The sequence below is a fragment of the Protopterus annectens genome, chromosome 6.part0, assembly GCF_019279795.1.
Source record: "Protopterus annectens isolate FY-2018-M chromosome 6.part0, PAN1.0, whole genome shotgun sequence".
Taxonomy (NCBI): Eukaryota; Metazoa; Chordata; order Ceratodontiformes; family Protopteridae; genus Protopterus; species Protopterus annectens.
Window position 1 is genome coordinate 67,719,755 of NC_056737.1, and position 19,811 is coordinate 67,739,565.

Sequence of the window (19,811 nt, forward strand, 5' to 3'; positions counted from 1 at the left end):
TGCTGACCGGATGCTGGGCTATCCTTGGCAAGAGATTCCCATTTGTGACAAATACTGCAACAGTGAAAAGGAGGACATATACTGTAATGCTAAGATTTTATACAACTGTACTTAATGCAGACTGTGTTTTAGGCTTAATTTTTCCATTTCATGATTTCAGTATCTGTTAGTATGCATAATTAACAGTGTTGTACATTAACATGTAATGCCTGCTGTACAGTATTAAAGCCCTACTCCACCCTCATTCTGATCCGTACTGAACTGCAGAAGCCCTATCCCATCCCTGATCCAAAATGAACTGTATACAGAAACCCTTAACCAGACCAAAGCAAATGAACGAAAATAAGGCAATAACAGCACTTAAACTTTAATTTTCAAAACAGTGTGTTTGTTTTTGGACCCACTATACTTTAGTGGTTGGTTTGAGACTTCAGGGATACCACGGAGATTACTTAAACTTTAATTTTCCAGACTCCTCATTCAAACATGGAAGGTGTGGAATCACCATCCTTTTAGTAATGTATACAACCTTCTTAAACCCATGCATAAACATTAATAAATAACCTAGTCTTCCTAGGCTTATAGAATCAAAGAAGATGAAATGATTTTAGAGCATACCTCACCATCTAATTTTCAGCTGTTTGCCCCATTCTTTGTGACTGTGGAATATTGTAACAGTCTGCATTATTTGCTGTATGTGGAACGTGCTGGTGGCTAATTCTTCGGTTGAAACTACTTAAGGGAAAGCTTCATCCTATTTGTGATAAGTATTCCTGCAGGAGTCTTATTTTAGATAGCAACTGATACTTTAAAGAAGTCAAATAACACAGAGAACCACATGTACAGCTTGTTGATTTCTTACTGGTATACCTCTACTGCCTTTTCTTCCTTGATTGTATACTTAGTCCCTTTTCACCTTGGATCTACGTATCTGCATAAACTTCAGTGATCAGATATTGCTAACTAACTGCAAGGAGTTTTCTTGGAAGAATACCTATTGCATATCCTTTGTCAAACAAAGTACTCAGTTATACAGAAGTCTCTGTGGGCTGTAATGAATGCAATATCCATGGATATTATGGCTAAGTGTTTAAAAAGTTAAAATCTGAATAATAGTAGAAATTACATTTTGAATGGAAATGCTAAATGAAGCATCCCAGCTGATGATTTTGATTTGTTTGCATCTTTTTTCAGTACCATGAATTCTCGGCACTCTGCCAGTCCAGTAGTCTTCGGTTCTTCCAGAACATCACCTAAGGATGAGCCTCGCTCTCCTACGTCACTTCTGTTTGCTTCTTCAGGTCCCAGGAGCTTCTATCCTCGACAGGGAGCTACAAGCAAATATTTGATTGGCTGGAAGAAACCAGAAGGCACTTTTAACTCTGTAGGATTTATGGACACCAGAAAGTAAGAAATTTTCTGTTTTTTTTTTCCCTTAATGCTTCTTAATGTCGTATATAATTATTTTGTAATCTTTGTGATAGAAAACTGTATAAAACGTTGTGAGACAGTTTTTGTACTTATAAGCCCTAACACTTCCCATTTTATAGCTGTACGTAAGCCATTTAAAGACATGTTGCAACAGAAGGAAGGGGAGAGAGATCACTCGGCATAGAACTGCAGGGGCATACATCTCAACTCTACAGATTCTTGCAGAATGTATAGATTTTTGCCTCATATTTATGATCCATTTTTCATGAAATTGTGTTTTTCTGGCAAATCACTAAAGTTTGAAGTCAGAAAGTGATAGATATTTGAGTTTCAGACTTCATAACTTTCACAAATTTCATGCTAATGCAAAACCTGTTATTCTGTCAGTGTTCTAAGTTTATACGAGCAATATTTAAAAATTGTCCCCATTTTTGGGCATTTGTCCCCACATTATTTATGGATTTGTCCAGATGTTTTTATTCTAAGAGGTTGAGAGGTATGCCCAGGAGAATCAGCTCAGTGAAGTTAAAATCCTGTGTAAAATGCATAATTGTAAAAGCCAGCCAGAAAAAAACAAGAAATAATCTAGCCTTTCTGTCAAGGCAAGGAGAGGGGCAAGTCTGAGTCTGTGGGCAAAGTCTGATTTTTTTCTGAGAAGTAAATTTAATTTTGAAGCTTAATTTTTTTAAACAGGAAACATGTTTATTAAATTATCACATATGATATAGGCAATCAATTCTTTTAAGTGAAAACAAACCATATTGACATAATTTTATTTGCAAACATAATACATCACAAACCATATTGAAATAAGTGTAGTTGCAAACATTATACATCACTTATACGTTATCCAGTCATTGTCAAACATTACATAGCTCATTCAAATCCTCCCTTCTTTTAAACCTCGTTTCTCCTTTGGATGTACTGTTCCCACAATTCCCATTTTTTTCCTATGTAATTTACTCCTACCCTTTTCTAAAGATCACAGTTCAGTTTTTATTTCTGTTACTACATTCACTACTTGTAGTAAACTTTGTTTAGACTTTGATTTCCATTTTCTAGTAATTGCTTTTTGGCAGCCACCATAATTAGACTCTGCAAGTCCTTACTATGTCTAGGCAGTTAAGATTCTGTATCATAGCTCACAAAAATCATTTCCTTAGTTATACCAATTTGCTCACCCAGTATCGTTGACAGAGTAGTCTGCAGGGAATCTTTAAATAGTCTGCCAACTCATTACACTACTAGAAAATATGTTCCCAATTACCTCTTTCTTCCCCGTCATACCTCCAACATTTGCTGTCTACCTGAGGGATAAATCGTTGGAGTTTACTTGGACTATAAAAATACATACGTAAACACTTCCAAGCAAAGATCCTAAAACTTCTTGACTTTGCTGAATGTTTGGGAGACATACATATATCCCTGATTGTTTCTTTGTGAATTGCTTATTCAGTCTCTCTTCCCAATCCTTTCTAACATCCTTTTGAAGCTTCATGGTTTACTAATTTTAGTTTTCAGAACTTCAGTACAGTCAGGTATGGTATACTGTATTAAATTGCACTTTTGGATCATGACTTATACATATAGGTAAGTATTATGCATCTATTACTTGTACACACATATATATATATATATATATATATATATATATATATATATATATATATATATATATATATATATGTGTGTGTGTGTGTGTGTCTTACACGCACACACATTTAACAGTTGTAATACACATTAATGCACAGAATATTTATCTAAGCCACTGAAGTACTTATTCAACCATAGGGGAGTACATGTGGGTGTGTTCTTTTTTATTTTATATATTTACATTTTGGTTACATTGGTAGAGCATTGATTACAGAATGATCAGTTGCAGGCCCTTTAAAAATAGACTGGCACCCAAAACATGTATTCTTTAGATGAATATTTGGAAAACATTATGATTTGTTTATAGTGGTAAATATGTAGAATATTAGTTATACCATCTGCAAAAGTTTACATGGTTTCAGAACTTGTAAATGATATTGTGAAAACTTTGTGACATCAGTACTGAGTGCTGCTGTCCCTCCTGCACCCCACTGTTTAGGTCTTCTACTTCATTGGTCCCAGAAAAGGTTTACTTCAGCAGTGGAACCTAGTAGCTAGTGGACTAAATATGATAAATTAATATTCTGTTAACAGTCCACCTGGCTGAAGGCATTACTGTGTTCTTGTTTGTGCCTACTGCTGTGAAGGTGTGCAGACCTGTAATAATGTTCAAGGATATAGGGGAAAAGCTGTATATTTTCAGATCAATAACCTTAACCCATTTACGTTGCAATAAAAATAGGCTAGTGTAGACTAGATTATCAAAATTGTGGCCGGGAAAACTGAAATTGTGAAAATAATAATAAAAAGCTGTAGGGAAAAGTGCAACCTTGAAAAATGCAACAAATGCCAGAAGCTCCTCCCAATTATTTGACATGAAAAGAAGAAAAAGTTCAGTAGCTTTTTACATGGAAACCAGCAAAGATGATCATCTTCATAGCCAGCCATAGCTTCACTAAATGGACAGCCATTTGTAGGCCTTGTTCTGGCTTGAACCTCTTCGAAGTATGGCTAGTATTTTACTGTCTGCCTTACCCATCAAATTGTGAGTTTGGCCTTAATTAATGAGGACTCAGTCCCACACTAATTCTCTACATTGGTTAAGAAACTTCAGACCAAGGAGAACTTGGTGTAAGCTCCTACCCATGGATGAGTCGCGGGGCTGTTGCACTGACTGTTGTTAGATGAACAGCTGGAATCCAGAGGATACCAGTCTTCTACTCCATCTGGTTGGTCTATTTAATTGGTCTTCAAGTGAACAGAGAATAGCTACAGTCATTCCCTTGCATAAGGGGGGACCTTCCACAGACCCAGGGAATTACAAACTCGATCGTCTGACCAGCCTCACATATAAAGCCATGGAAAGACTTGTCATTGACTTAATCAGTCAGGACATAGGGAACCTCCAAAAACTGGACCAATCTTAGTTTTGATTCTTCGATGGCAGGTGATACATACTCAACTGTTTTGAAAAGTTTACCAAAGCAATGAATGAAGGCAAAATGGTTCACGCTATATACCTTGACCTGGCCAAAGATTTTCACACACTTCCCTACTCAAGCTTAGTAGAAAAGCTAAATAAACCCATATGTCATTCACTGGATTGCCAGCTGGCTGTCAAATAGGACTCAGATAAACTAGGGGAAGTTACCTCCTTAGAGAGACCAGTCACCAGTGGAGTCCCCCAGGGTTCTGTGCTGGGGCCTCTCCTGTTTGGTATCTATTTTTCAGACGTAAAAGCCAATACCAAATGGCTCTGTATGATGTAAGTTCTCAGATGCAAGCTATGAGCAGCCATTGAATCCCCAATTGACTTTGCTATCCTGCAAGAACGTTTTTCTCAAGTAAATAACTGGTCCCAAAATCATGGACTGAAGCTAAATGCCAAAAAATGCGTTATTGTATCTTTTGAGAAGTCATGTACCCCAGGGAATACCGCATTGACGGTGCACCCTTAAGAGCTGCCAGTTGTTCGGGATTTGGGATCTTTTGTGGACAGTGACCTAACTTTTGACCAACATGTGTCTGTTGTTGTAAGAAAGCCCTTCTATATTGCACAGTTTATAAACAAAGGGAGTCTCGGGAGAAAGAAAAGGAGGGAGATAGAAAAGTGAGAAAAAAAATAAGTGTGTGTGTTTGGGGGCAGGGGGTACATACTTTGGTTCAGGAGATCTTGGTAATTCAGCAGGAGTTTGGGAACATCTTTACTGTTAAGACAGGGTGAGCTCACCTGATAGAGTTCCATGTAAACTCAGGGCCTCAGTGGCCCATCAGATAGGCCCTTTATTAAGTGCTTGAGTGAATTAAGTAGATTGTGAGAGGGAACTACAAATTATAATCCAGGAATTCAGTATTTTACTTCTATTTTAACATGTCTTATCAAAAATATAAGCCAAAAAGTAAACATATTTCTAATATGTAGTAATGGCATATATTCTGATACCTAATATGAAATGGCCTTAAGTCCATGAAGCCAACATGGAAGGAAGATTGGGGTGGTAGGTGGAGAGGGGTCAGCTAAAGGGCTCCATCAATAAGGTCCATATTGGACCCTGCAATTGTTCAGGCTGACACGGATTCATTCATAAAATAGTTTGGAGAAGAGAACTTGCGTTGTTGACGTATAAGCATAAAATGTGACTAGTGACCTTAGTTAAGATATCTGCCATGACTAGAGAGATGCAGCAACAGGGACCCACAGTCTTCCCACCAAAAAAGAAGAAATACATTTGGAATGAGAAGAGCATTTCGAAAGAGAACGGAAGACAGGCCCTCTGGACTACGTCTGTTCATGGAGTCTCTCTAATGCCTACTTCTACCAAGGCCTTTACTGCTGCCACTATGGTGGCTACTAATACTTTCAGTCTCAGGAATGTTCCAGTGAACCCAACCATGACAATTTCTACTGATCTGGATGTTGACTTTCAGTGATGTGACTCATATTGACATGTATTAATTGTATTGATTACAGAAGGGGTAGATGGTCCCTTTAATATTAGAGGATGTCCACACCTGTAAGTTGGAACCCAGACCTTTCCCCTGAAAGCTTCTAAATAAGTGACAGATAACAAAGACTCTGACACCCATATGTGTGAACATGGGATGCTAGTTTTCACCGCAGCAGATGCCACCAGACTGATAATATCCCTCATCCCCCTCCACCACACCTCTCTTGAATGGTTAAGGCTGTCAGGGGACTTTTTGAGTTTCAGTCAAAAAAGACAGTCAGATTTTGACCAATCATCTGTGTCTGGTATCTGTTCTGTAGAAAGGAAAAGAAGGGTCTGTCCCCAGAGATACTCGACTCCAATGACTTGGGCAAGTAGGAAATGAATTAAAAATTTCATCTTCTCTCTTACTCTTGACTATGGCACAGAGAGAGGACAGAGCACCCTGTGGCTTTCTACCAGCGTACCTCTTATCTGCCAATAATGTCTTGCTTATGAGAAAGCGCTTCACATGGCCGGCTAAAAAGGCCTCTGATATGTAGAAGAGATCCCTGGATGTCATGAGACTAGAGCTCTTTTAGGTTCATAGGCTCAGAAGAGATAACTAGGCTAACTGCTTAAGAGCCCTTACAAGCCTAGCCATTATTACCTGAATATTACCTAATTTTCAATTCCTAAGGCCTAGAGGATGGCTTAGGTTTGTGCCTATGCCATGAATATTTTACAGATCCATTGATCCAAACTGCATATGAAGAGGGTCAGGGAAGGGCTCTGCTTTACGTGAATAGGAAGCCTGTTTTAGTGAATGAGTGATTTCTGAAACTTATATCTGTCTCTCCAGCATATTTTGTTTGTGTTATGGATCAGGTTTAGATCCCTAAATCAGGTGAACCTCATGCAGTTAGTGTTGTGAATGTGTAATGTTCCATCAGGGCTGTATTTGTGAATGCCTTGTAGGTTTGGTGTAGCTCACCCCTTAAGAGTCAGTAGGAGTCAGAGTAAAGGAATAGGGCATTTAGTCTAGCTTCAGTGGACATGTTGTTTACGCCCTATATTTTTTTGCAAGGTGCCTCTGAGGCCACTCCAGCTGTTGCAAGTGTCTGGTCAAGTGCATGCCAAAAGGTGCATTGTACTCAATTATTGGTCTGATGAGGGTTGAGTATACTGAGACTATTAACTTCCTTGGATCTGGATGCCATGCCTTTACTTGAAAGCTGTCCCACATAGAAGGACTTCTTCACCACTGTGGACACACGGAGGTCAAAGTTCAGGCTACTGTCTATCTGTGTATCTAGATCTCTCACCTCCAAGTCCACCTTTAGGGGTGTGTTATTAATGTTGTAATTTGCAGGTGTATTTGACTTCCCAAAGGGTATGACCATGCATTTAGTTTTAGGCCATGGCTCTGGCACTAATCAGTTGTCTGAGTCAGACTGATGAAGCCTGGAAAGCCTGTAGCTTTCTTTTCCAGTACAGGAAGCTGTGCTAGTTGTCATTGAAGCTCTTTGGAGCTAGAATCCCAGCCTCCACCCCAGAGAGGTATAACTGTCTTTATAGGGTCCCTGGATACGGCTAAGGTAGCTAAATTGGTTCTTTGGTGCAGTGCTGTTCCCAATGATACACAAAGTAGGTTTATACAGCCCTTTGGGGAAAATGTGTACACAGCAGGAACTCCTGCCTTCTGAGCTGTCAGACACACATGATCAGGTATTCGGGTGAGCTTGTGAAGGAATCCTGCAAGAGTGTGAGGTAGTAAGTGATGAGTCACTGAAAACCAAACTCACCAGGAGGTGCGGGTAGGGAGATTTGCTGCAAAATACGGGACTGATGATGAGTGATGCAGCATCTATGGGTGCTGTCAGTGGGCTGATCCTACAGTGGAAGCCCATACTGGGGTGCCAGTGTTTGCCTAAGGATGTTAAGGTGCAACTTGTTATTGCTCCTTTGTATAAGAAGTTGCTCTTTGGGCCCCTCTTATGCAGTTTTCAAAAGATTGGAGAAAAAAGAGAAAACTATGAAGTAAGTGAAGCACATTTTCACTTTCCATTTCCCAGATACAGCAGAAGTTACCAAAGGCAAGGCAAAGGTGAACAATCAAAAGTAGGAAGCTCCTTCTAAGAAAATATGGCTGCAGAATGGTAGATTGTAATCTGAGCACCCTGGAGTCCAACCCCGGCTAGTAAGCAACTGTGACTACACAACCTAAAAATCCTCACACTAGCCCTTAACACACCAACTCCCCCATACAGAAAGACACACATGCAAAAGGTATGGACAGGTCATCATTCTGGCTTCAGAATTGTCTAGGTATAACATCAAACAAGTGGGGCTTAAAGATTGTCTCCAAAAGTTCTCACTTCCATTTTTTTGTCTTTCCCAGAAGTACGACATCCTCCAGTTCCAAAAGATCAGGAACAATTAGTAAATTTACTTATTTCAGAGATGCTGGCCCAGGGTATTGTAGAGTCCATGCCCAAAGGACAAGAATCCAGGATTTTCTACTCAAGGGTGGTCATGGTGACATGACAAGGTAGACGTGGATGCCCATCCTAGGCCTCTCAAAACTAAACAGGCTCCTGTGGGTTCTTAAATTCATAATATTGACTCAGCCTTTTTGCCCTCCTTGTAGACCAAACTTGGATGGTAACCCCACAGCTCAAAGATGCTTACCTTCACATTCCTATAAACAGGGACCACAGACCTCATCTAAGATTTTTGGTAGGGAGCCAACCCAATCATTTTATCTCCTTGCCATTTGACTTAGCTACTGCACCCAGAGTATTCATAAAATAGGTCTATTAATTAGAACCCATAGTATCTATACCTACCGCACCTGAATGATTACATTGTCCAGTCCCAGATCCAGGAGGAGGTACAGAGGTCCCCACCTTATACCCTGGAGTGTTTTCAGAAATGAGAGCACTGTCTTGTCTGTCTGAACTTAAAGAAGTTAATGTGACCTCATCCAAGACTGTATTCATCTTAGGGGCTCTTTTAGACACCACAATATCTGGGTCTTCCAGTACCTTCTTCTGACATGTGAGACAGATGACCAAAATTACAGTCATGGAATTACTTAGACCTTAGAATTCATGGTTGCCTCCATGCTAGTGGTTTATGCAGGCCAGATTGCACATGAGGAACTTTCAATAGTTCCTAAAGAATATTTGGGAACAATGCAATCAGTCTACAGAGAGTATTATCTCTGTAGAGTCCTGTGTTTGGAAGGCATTTAGAGTGGTGAATTGCACAAGTATTCAGGAACAAGAGGATGCTTTTCAGTCAGCCATCACCAATGTAAATCCTGTTGACAGATGCCTCAGATGTAGACTGCAGTTTGCAAGGTTGTTGGAGCAGGTGGGGAGAGACAGAAAACACATCAATATAAACAAAATGATGGCAATTATATAAGCTGTCAGGGGGGTTTTGGAAGTCAAGGGTCTTTAATGTGATCACAGAGAATATGATAGACACGTAGTATCTTTGTAAGGAGATACACACTCCTGTCCTGTCTTCAGAGCAGCCCTGCAGATCTGGAAGGAAAATCAAGCAGTGCAGATGTCCCTAAGGGCTTCCTATGTATCCATAGGATCATAGGAGATTACTAGGCTGTTGGCCCTGAGGCCCTTATAAGCCTAGCCAAGAGTTTAACCCATGTTTAGACAAATCAGCTCCTGATGCCCCTGTCCAGCAGGGACACGGGTGGAATCCCAGGGGTATATTTTCTGTTTCCCATCCAGTTATCCAGGTTGCGCTTAAAAAGGGTAAAGAGGTACTCTGCTTGATGTGGAGAGGGAGTCTATTCCATAGATGAGGGAGTCTCTGGGACACAAATCTGTTCCGCCAACAAGTCCTGTTGATGTCACAGATAAGGTTAAGGTCACGCTTGTGGGTTACTCGAGTGGAGCTTGACTTGCGGATATGTAGCAATCCCATCAAGGTGGGGTCCATGATCGCATTGTATGCCAGACAGAGGTCACCTCTGAGGAGTCTGTATGAACCTGAGTAGAGGGATAGAGTTTTTAGCCTATCTGTGTGTGGTAGATGTTTGAGGCCATGGATTCTCCTGGTGAGGAACCTCTGTGGTCGCTCCAGCTGCTCCATGTGCATTGTGAGGTACATGCCGAAAGGTGTGTTGTACTCAGTAATGGGCCTTATAAGGGAAGAATACAGGGATGTTATGACCTCCTTGTTCCTGGATGAGATACCCTTACTTATGAGATGGGCCATGTAGAAGGCTTTCCGTGCCACGGAAGCAACATGGTGGTCAAAAGTCAGGTTGCTATCAACATGGGTGCCCAAATCCCTCACGACTGATTGAGTGCTTAGGACGTTGTTATTAATGTAATAATTTGTGGGGACATCACTCTCCCCAAAGGGGATGGTGATGTAGTTTTGGTATTCCGCTTGAGGCCATGTTTCTGGCACCAGTCATTTGTCTGAGTGAGACCCTCTTGGAAGATGTCCGCATCACTAAGGGAATTGATGACAGCACTTAGCTTGCAGTCATCTGCAAACTTGGTCAGCCATAGCCCACTGGTTTTGGCCTGCATTGCAGAAAAATATATCCCAGAGGCCCCAAGCCCGAACCCTGGGGTACACTGCTTGTTATGGTCTACTGCTTGAGGTGGCTTCCCATATTTTGACTGCGTGGTTTCTGTCAGTGAGCCAGTTTGCTACCCATCTGATAACATATGGATTGATGCCTAGTTGAGAGAGTTTATTATGCTCAAGGGAGAATAGTGTCAAAAGCTGTGGCCTGGTCAAGGTAGGCGATGTGCACAGTCTTCCCCTCATCCATGGCTTTGGTGACCGTCTCAAAGAAGTCTACCAAATTTAGCAGACATGACCTCCCCTTGACAAAGCCAAACTGTGTGGGATCAAGTGTTTGGAGTTTGCCAGTGTCCTTGTTAATGAGGTCCACGATAATCCGTTGCATGGCCTTGCAGATCAGGCTAGTTAGGCTGATGGGTCTTTAATTTACCAGATCAGTGGATGCTCCACCTTTGTGTAAAGGGATGACAGTGGCTGTCCTCCACTCAGCTGGGATGAAGCCAGTACTTAGGCTTTGGTTGAATAGGGTGCCTAATAGTGCTGGAAGTTCCAGCCTGAGTTCACATAGGATGCAGCCTGGGATGTTATCGGGTCCCATGGAGGCTGTATTTTTTACCTTTGAGAGAGCAGTGATGACCTGTTCCCTAGATATAAGGGGAAGGGGGTAGGTCCAGTATAGAAAACTCCCTGACAGACAATTTGAGAGCAACAGAAGATCTTCACAAGTTGATTGTTGATAGAAGTACATTCTTGAAAATTACATACAGGTGGGGGTTACCAAAAATAGATATTTTTACATCCCTAGAGATTAGACATTTGTAGAAATTCTGCTCCAGAGCCCCTACAGAGGTAGGCAGGCAGACTTGAACAGTGGATGCCTTCTCACTGCACTGGGTGAATCGTCATCGTCTGTTTGACTTCCCTCAAGTATTGTTTGTTCCTAGGGTGATTCATAAGTAGACAGATGTATTCATATTTTTTGTTTTCCATTTTCAGGCACAGCCTGGGTTAATAGGATCACATAAGAACGTATTAACAGATACAAGGATATACTAAAAAAAAACAAATACATTGTACATATTGACAGATACAAGGATATGCTGCACTTAGTTCAAAAGGCAGTTTGCAGCATCAAAACATGGATGGAAAATGAAATTCTACTTAGCAGAACTTTATGGATAAGATGTAGCCGTAATGACTGAGATGACTTGAGCTATGGTAGAGTAGCAGCAGTCGTTATATAGAGGTATGAAGACATTAGAAGAGATGAGTGAGAAAGTTGAAGAAAGGATACCAGGGGAGCAGACCGAGGAAAGGTGAGAGGCATGCTGAGGAATGAGGAGTAGGAAGGAGAAGAGATGCAGAAAGAAGAGGGAAGGTGATGACAAAATGAAATAAGGAAGGAAGAAGCAGGGATAAAGGGATGTTTGAGAGAGCTTCAGGGTTCATGTAACCTGACCTTAGTGAGTGCAGCTGCACTTTGCTTGGGTGAAGGTGTTCATTGATCTGTTGTCTGAAGTCAGAGTACTTTCGGATGTCTTCAGTTGAGAAAGGAGTGGAGTCCCATAGTTTAGGTGCTAGGATGGAGAATGCATGGTTCAGTGTAATAGAGTTTACTTTTTTGAGTTATTAGGGTGGGTTGAAATTGAGAGATCCCCCTGAAATTATATGTGGGGGTTTTGGTGAAAACTTTGAGTGAGGGGGGGATGATGTCTCAGGAGAATGGACTTTGTGAATTAGTGATCCTAATAGGAGGTTGGCTGTGAAATGTACTAGCTTTAGGAAGAATTAGGCAGTGGTGTTCACTATCAGGTACATTAGTAATGAACCAGTAGATTTTATTGGAGATGGTTTGTAAGGTGGTGGCATTTTTCTTTGAGGCTACAGCTATAATAGGTAGTCCATATTTAAGTTGAGATAAGAGTATGCCTTTGCCTGTGGCAGCTTTGAGGAGCTTGGACAGAAGAGGTGATAGCTTGTTTACTCAGATCAGTAGTGTGTTCATCTTTTTGTGTGTGTTTTAATGTGTATTTGAAAGTTAAGAGATTGGTATAACCAAATGCCAAGGTTTTTGAAGGATGTTGTAGATTCTATAGTGGTTTTGTTAACACACACAGATTTCCGCATTCTTACCAAGACAGCAGTGAATGTTCTTCGTGTTTCACTGTTGCAGTCCTAGCTTGTGAGATTTCCTGCTGTGGAAGCCCTTGTTCAGCCTGACTGCCAGAGAAAAATTTCCCTCCTCCAGGAGCCAGCGGACACCCTGTCCGTTGTCACTATGCTTGGGTATAAGTAGAGTCAACTGACATCATGACCACAGTACTTTCTTGCCATCAGAGCCTGAAGCAGAGTGCCAGTCAGTGCATCGGACAGTTGGCACCAGAGAAAGAAGACTCCGAAAAGCTAAGTACCCCATTACGGAACCTTTTATGTATCATTTGAATAATGTCAGAGAAAATTATCTCCACTGTGGCAAGGAGATTCCACACTAGACTTCCACTTCTTTTATGTGACTTGCTTGGGCCTGGAACATGACCTTCCCAGCTGTCATTTTTGTGCCCAATTTAACAGCAGGACCAAGATTCTAGCTAGAAACCTTAGTGAGTTTTCAGGCTGTTCATGTCCTATGGCATCTGCCAGTCGATCCGAAGTAAATATCCCTATGTGAACAAGGGTTAAGGAAAAACTGTCCAGGCATAGTGCATCAGACAATGCCAGCTCGCCATCAGCCAATCCTCCTAGGCTTGTTATCCATGAAGAAGGTGAGACACTTTCGCAGCCACCTTCTGTGACCAAGGTGGTGGCTCAGGCCTCTATCAAGACCCGTTTGGAGTCCAATATGCCTTCTGGTCCCTCAACATCTTTTCAAGTCAATAAGACACAGTTCATTGGTTGGGTCTGGGACTGCTTTGTAGACCCCAGCTTCTGGTGACTGCTCTAAAACTGACAATGGCTTTTCGCATTGCCAGGATATTGCAGCAGCTTTTCATCTGTAGGAACTGGATACCCGTCCTGTATCAGATGTCAGCGTCAGACCTAACCCTAAGGCCACTCTTAAAAAAGTGTCTCCCTCCCAGTCTAAGCCTAGGCCTACCGGCTTCCATTCCCAGGCTAACCAACAGGATCTTATGAGATTGGCTGAAGACCTAATCTCTCTGGTTAGATCCAGGCAGTCTTCCCCTGAGTCCTCCCCAAGCAAAAGAAAAAGGGACACTCCTCCAGGAGACCTTTCTGACCCTTTTGAGTCATAACAGTGATCAGACCAGGAGGACTTTACCTTTGAAGAAGGTGTTTCCATTGCCTCCTTTGGGGATTCTGACTCACAGGAGAACCTGGCTTCAACCTCACCTCCTGAGAATATTTCCTTTTGGGAAACTCTGCACACCTTGAGGGAACACTTCCAGTGGGAAGTTCAAGACTACCCTCAATTGAAGAAAAGAATTAAGGAATTTCTTAACGTCCATGAACACAAACCCCTCACCATACTCCTTGTTTTAGAGGTGGTGGACAATGTATTTCAGGACTGCTCCTTAAAACCAGAGGCCCTTCCAGAGTATATCATATCCAACCTCCTGGATGGCCCTTTGGACAAGGACTTTCTTTTTGGCCCCAAGGCTGAGGCTGTACTCAAGAAAATGGAGGATAAGGGCAAGTCCATGCAGACTTTTAAGGACTTCCTTCAAGTCCATCCTCTACGTTTTAGCAGAAACTATCCTACTAAGCATTCGTCCATTCCTTCCCAATCTAAGGATAGACAAAGAAAGCCACATAGGGAACGAAAGTAATGACAGCACCAGAGGCCCAGGCAATGGTATTCAGAACCAATTAGGCCAAGGGTTTCAAGACCACAGGTCCCTGGCAGCGAGAAAGTATGACTTGTCTGTGGTACTCTCTGCCTCTCGCACAGGCTAGGAGGGAGGCTGTCACTATTTTACAAAACTGTTTGCCCATGATCTCTCTAAATGCTTTCATTCTTACCATAGATCTAAAAGACACTTACCTGCATGTACCCATATAGGAATCACACAGAAGCTTCTGACGAGTCAGAGCAGGTGCCAAGCACTATCAGTTCTGAGCTATGCCTTCTGGCTTGTCTATTGCTTCTGGGGTCTTCACAAAATGCCTAGCCCTACTTATAACCTTCTGCAGAACAAAAAAGGTCCAATTTTACCCTTATTTGGATGGACTGCCTTATCCAGGCAACAAAACTGAAAAAACTCATATCAGACTTGTTCACCTGGAACCTTTTAACCTCCATGGGGTTCACTGTTAATGCATAGAAATCTCAAACAGACCCCTCATTCAGGATTGTGTTCCTAGGATTATATCTTATGGCACAATACCTGCCGGGTGTACACAACCAACTAGCAGATCACCCGAGCAGAAGCCTGTTAGACCCCCATGAGTGGCGACTGCATCAGGAAGTATTTCTCAGTATAGCTAAAAAATGGGGTATGCCACTAATGGACCTTCTTGCAACCGAAGAAAATGCTCACCTGAAAAACTTTTACTCCAGGAACAAAAATGAAGTCTGCCTGGAAGACAGATGCCTTCTCTTTCACTTGGACAGGTCTCGTCCTCTGTGCCTTCCCCTAATACCTCTGCTCCCCAGGGTATTGCTAAAGATAAGAGAAGAGGCACCAAGGGTAATACTAATAGCCCCATATTGGCCCAGGTAGCACTGGTACCCTCTGAAAATCAGTCTAACCAGCAGGGAACCATGGCAGCTGCCACAGAGAATGGACCTATTGACACCGGACAGGGGCAAGATTGTACACCTGAACCTGCAGACCCTCAAAATTTCAGCATGAAAGATACCTTAACTTCATGGAAGGATAATCTCCTCATCAAGCAGGCTCAGGATATTCTAAGAGAGGCCAGAAGACCTAGCACAAGGAAATCTTACTCTGCCAAATGAAAAGATTCTCCCTTTGGTATGGACAAAAAGCACCCAATCCTCATCTAGCCAAGATTCCTATCATTCTCGTCTATTTGACAAAGGTCTGTCTTACTCCTCAATAAAAATTCATGATTCAGCTATTCAAGCCTACATACCTGCTCAGTCTCCCATCTTTTTTAACCCCCCCCCCCCCATGAAGTCGTTTCTGAGAGGTGTAATTCACATCAGGCCACCCAGAAGCCTCCTGTCCCATCCTGGGACCTCAGTTTTGTGTTGGAAAAACTTACTACCATTCGAATCAGCTGCTTCCTCTGAGTTAAAATTTTTGACCTGGAAGATTGCACTCTTGTTAGCTATCACCAGTGCTAGAAGGGTTTCTGAACTTCAGGGCCTCATGTCTGTGGAACCATTCCTCATCTAACACCCAGACAGTGTCACTCAGGACTTACCCCTCCTTTATGCCCAAGGTGGTTACAGAGACCTTTCTAAATCCAGCTATACATTTGCCTACTTTCTTCCCCAACCCCCAAACCAAGGGGGGAAAGGATATTCCATTTTGTGGATGTACATAGGCAGTTCCATTACTACTTAGAACCAAGACTAGCAGAAAGTCAGACCAACTGTTTGTGGCCTTTACCACTAGCTCTGAGGGGAAACCTGTTTCTAAGCAAACCATCTTTAAATGTATCCCCTACTGTATATCCTTCTGTTACAGCCGTCATGATAAGAAACTCTCTGATGCTGTCAGGGCACATTCCGCCAAGGCTACTGCTACTTGTACTGCTTTTCTTAAAGGGGTGCCCACTAAAGACATTTTGGAGGATGTAACTTGGTCTTCAGTGCATACCTTTACCAAACATTAATCAAGAGCAGGATATGCCACTGCCATCCTGCAGGGCATCCTCAACTCTTCTTAATCTTCCATCCTCCTTTCCTTCCAGCTTTGGGAATCATTCCACAAGTTAGGACTACAACAGTGAAACACAAAGACCATAGTACAGTTGTGTATACTTATAATAAATGTAGAGGTTCCAGTGTATTTACTGTTGCAGTATTCTTTTCCATCCTCCCCCCATTCCAAGACATTCTCCTTCTCGGTTAGGTTAACTCTCTTTCTACCTTTCATTTTTCCTGGATCCCAGATCTTCAACCTCAGGGTCTCTCTGGGGGGGGGGGGGGGGGCTCCTACTGTAGGGGCAAGAAAACTACTTAAGTATGGCAGCAGCTGACTCACCTTATACTCAAGCATAGTGATGTCGACTAAGGCATTTGCTGGTTTCTAGAGGAGGGAAATTTTTCTCTGGTAGTCAGGCTGGCTAAGGGATTCCACTGGGAGAAATTCCACAAGGTAGGAATGCAGCATTGAATACATTTGAACATCTGCATTTATGGTAAAGGGTACACAACTGTACTTTCTCACTTCTCCTACAGATGGTAAGGGCAAAACCCTTACTGTTGCGTGATCATTTTGGCATCCTGAAATAAATCAGGAGGTCCCTGGTACATCCAACTCTAACCATACTCATATTATCCATATTGAAGGCTTGATCTTTCTACCCTTTGGGCACATTTATTCAGAGGATTTGGCAACAGTTATGAGGGAGACACCAAAGATGAGTACTAACAGTTCGTACCTATCCAGTCGGGAGAGGTTTTTCCTCTGGTCCCAGAGGTGGGAATAGTATCCTAAAACAGAACAGTGTTCATTATTTTTGTATTACCAGTACCTGTCTGAATTGTTTTCTTTATGACTACAATATAGTTTATTAAGTGTACTTGTCAGCTCTTTCTGCCTGTCTGCCAGTGGATCTATCTCTAGCCGCCAGGCCCTCTGAGAAAGTTTCTGAAGACAGTACCCCACATTAGAACACCAAGAAAAAAGAGAGGCTCCAGTTCGGGACCCCCCCCCCCCACTTTGGAGCAGCAGCTAATGCACTCCTTAAATTTCTGATCTGGAAGACTGCACTCCAGTTTGATCATTGCATCTGGTAAGAGGTTTTTAGAGCTGTAAGACTTTGTGTACAAAGAGCCCTTTTTACACTTCTGAAAAGACAACATGACCCTTTCTTTTATGCCTAAGGTAGTAATGGGCATTTCAATGAACTAGGCTCTCCAACTTCTTATTTTGTCCCTAATCATGAAAACAAAGGAGAAGGAGCTTTATGTATCGTGGACATGTGTGTGCAGTTGTGATATTAATCACAATGTCTGACAATCTTTTCCTTTCCTTTGCCCCAAAAGAAAGAGGGTTTACCAGTTTCAGGGTAACCTGTTTTGCATGTGTGCCAGCTTCTTATTACCTTTTGTTAGAAACGTCATAACAAAAAGTTACCTGGTAAGGTAAGAGCTCACCCATTTACACTTACACCTACCACAGCAGCCTTCCTCAGTCAGAGTACATGACATTTCAGAAGAAGCCTTAATCCACTGTAGTTTTGAACACTGTAGGCTGGACTTTTAAGTCCAAGGCTTAATTTGGTTTTGCATCAACTATCTTTGAGAGGCAGAATGCAGTCCTGTTTTGCAAATTAGCTAACCTCCTCTCCTTCCTTGGGTGAACTACTTGAGTCTACACTTTTGTCAGGATGGCAACAGTTAAGCATACAAAAACATAGTACAGTTGTGCAGATAACTTATCATAACAATAGATGTTCAAGTGTGTTCACTGCTGCAGTTCTACTTCCCTCCCACCATCCCCATCATATTGTGGGTTTATTGGTGGCTGGAGGGGATATCCAGATTCCTACCCCATCCCCTTTCTGTTTATACTTCTTCATAACTTAATCAGATTTTTTTTCCTCTTTGTCCAGGCTGGCTAGGAGGACTGTGTTTTTATGTTTCCAAATGAAGCTCCCATGGCAAACAGGTTAGAGGCTTTACCAATTTAGGAGTTTACAATACTGTCAGCTCAATTGGGCCAAGAAGGAACTAAAGATGGTGGAGATGGACACTGACTTTATACCCGGATGTACAAACATCCAAAGGAGGGTAACATTGGCATGCCTTTAAGGGAGGAAGAATGCTTAGTTCCAAGAAGTTATTCTGGACCTGAGATTCCACCTCTGGCAGAGATCCCTTTGGTCATGACTGCAACAGTGAATGCACACAAACATCTACTATTATAGCAATTATACAGTGATATCTTATTAGTGTTCAAAAATGTGCATGCTGATTGGTCAGCCAAACCAGCATGCCCATTGTAAATCTAGCATATACCAATAGAAAAAAGTCCAGTCATTGAAGTATCATTGAACAGCTAGACTTTTTTCTGTTAGTATATGGTACAGAGGCATTCATCTCAACTATCTGGATTTTTTCTTTATATTTTTGGTCTGTTCCTCATGGAATTTGTGGTTTTCTGACAAATCACTGCGTAATGAAGTCACTAAATAATGACATACACTTCAGTTTCAGACTTCACGTCCTTCAGACAATGCACAGTAACACAAATCTTACTATTCCTCACATCTTTCTAAGTTTAAAAGAGCAACATTTACAATTGTTCCCCATTTTGAAACCTTTGCCTCCCCTTTATTTATGGCTTTGTCCAAATTTCATGAGCTAAGAGGTTGAGAAATATGTACTGAGGGCAGAGCAAATAAAATAAAAATTAGGAGCATTCTGCAAAATTAAAGAAATGTGCCTTATTTTCTTTGTATTTTTGCAATGTCTCTCTCATACCTCTAAATTGTCCATATTTTATAATTAAAAAAAAACAAAAAAAAAACAATGGAGATCTTTCTTTCTCCATTGCTTGCTGTCCACAGCACTGATGTATTGTGCAAGAGTGGGAAATTAAGTCCAATATGCATGTGCAGTACTTCAACAAACACGGAAGAATGTGGAAACAACTCAGAGGAATACAAAGGTGCTATTATACAAGAACATTATTTAAGAAAAATAAGTAAATTCTTTCTTAAATAATGTCTTTATATAATAGCAATAACTGACTCGTGGGTGTGGGTGTGGGTGTATTGAAGATTTACCCACAGTTGGTATTGTTTAGTCATTCAGGATTCACCCTCATGATCAAACCACACCAACTGTGTGTAAATATTCAATGTACCCAAACTCACTTGTCAGTTTTTTCTTAAGTTTCCTACAGAATTGTGTGTAATTTCCTGTGGCTTGGATCATGGCTGAAAAAGTTCCATGGACAAGCCGCTTAGCTAGTTTAAGATATAAGTAGAACTGGTGGTCAAGGACACCACATACACAAATGCCGTAGATATAGCCAACCTATTGGCAGACAGGTTCAGTGAAAACTTCACTTCTCTGTCCCCCCCATCAGTAAATCAGGCCACCCCCAGCACCTGCCCTCCTGTTATCTCTAGGGAGCAAGTCATCACTACCCTCTAAAAGACAAAAAATACAGCCTCCCTAGG

At 41.7% G+C, this 19,811-nt stretch overlaps 1 protein-coding gene across 1 annotated transcript in view; it reads left to right on the plus strand.

Annotated features, from left to right (window-relative positions):
- Window positions 1-19,811, plus strand: part of SIPA1L1 (signal induced proliferation associated 1 like 1) — a 2,148,853-nt gene that overhangs the window by 1,643,440 nt on the left and 485,602 nt on the right. The window contains exon 15 of the mRNA XM_044073855.1: window positions 1,195-1,407. Coding sequence (XP_043929790.1) covers window positions 1,195-1,407 — 213 coding nt within the window. The remainder of the gene's footprint in view (window positions 1-1,194; window positions 1,408-19,811) is intronic.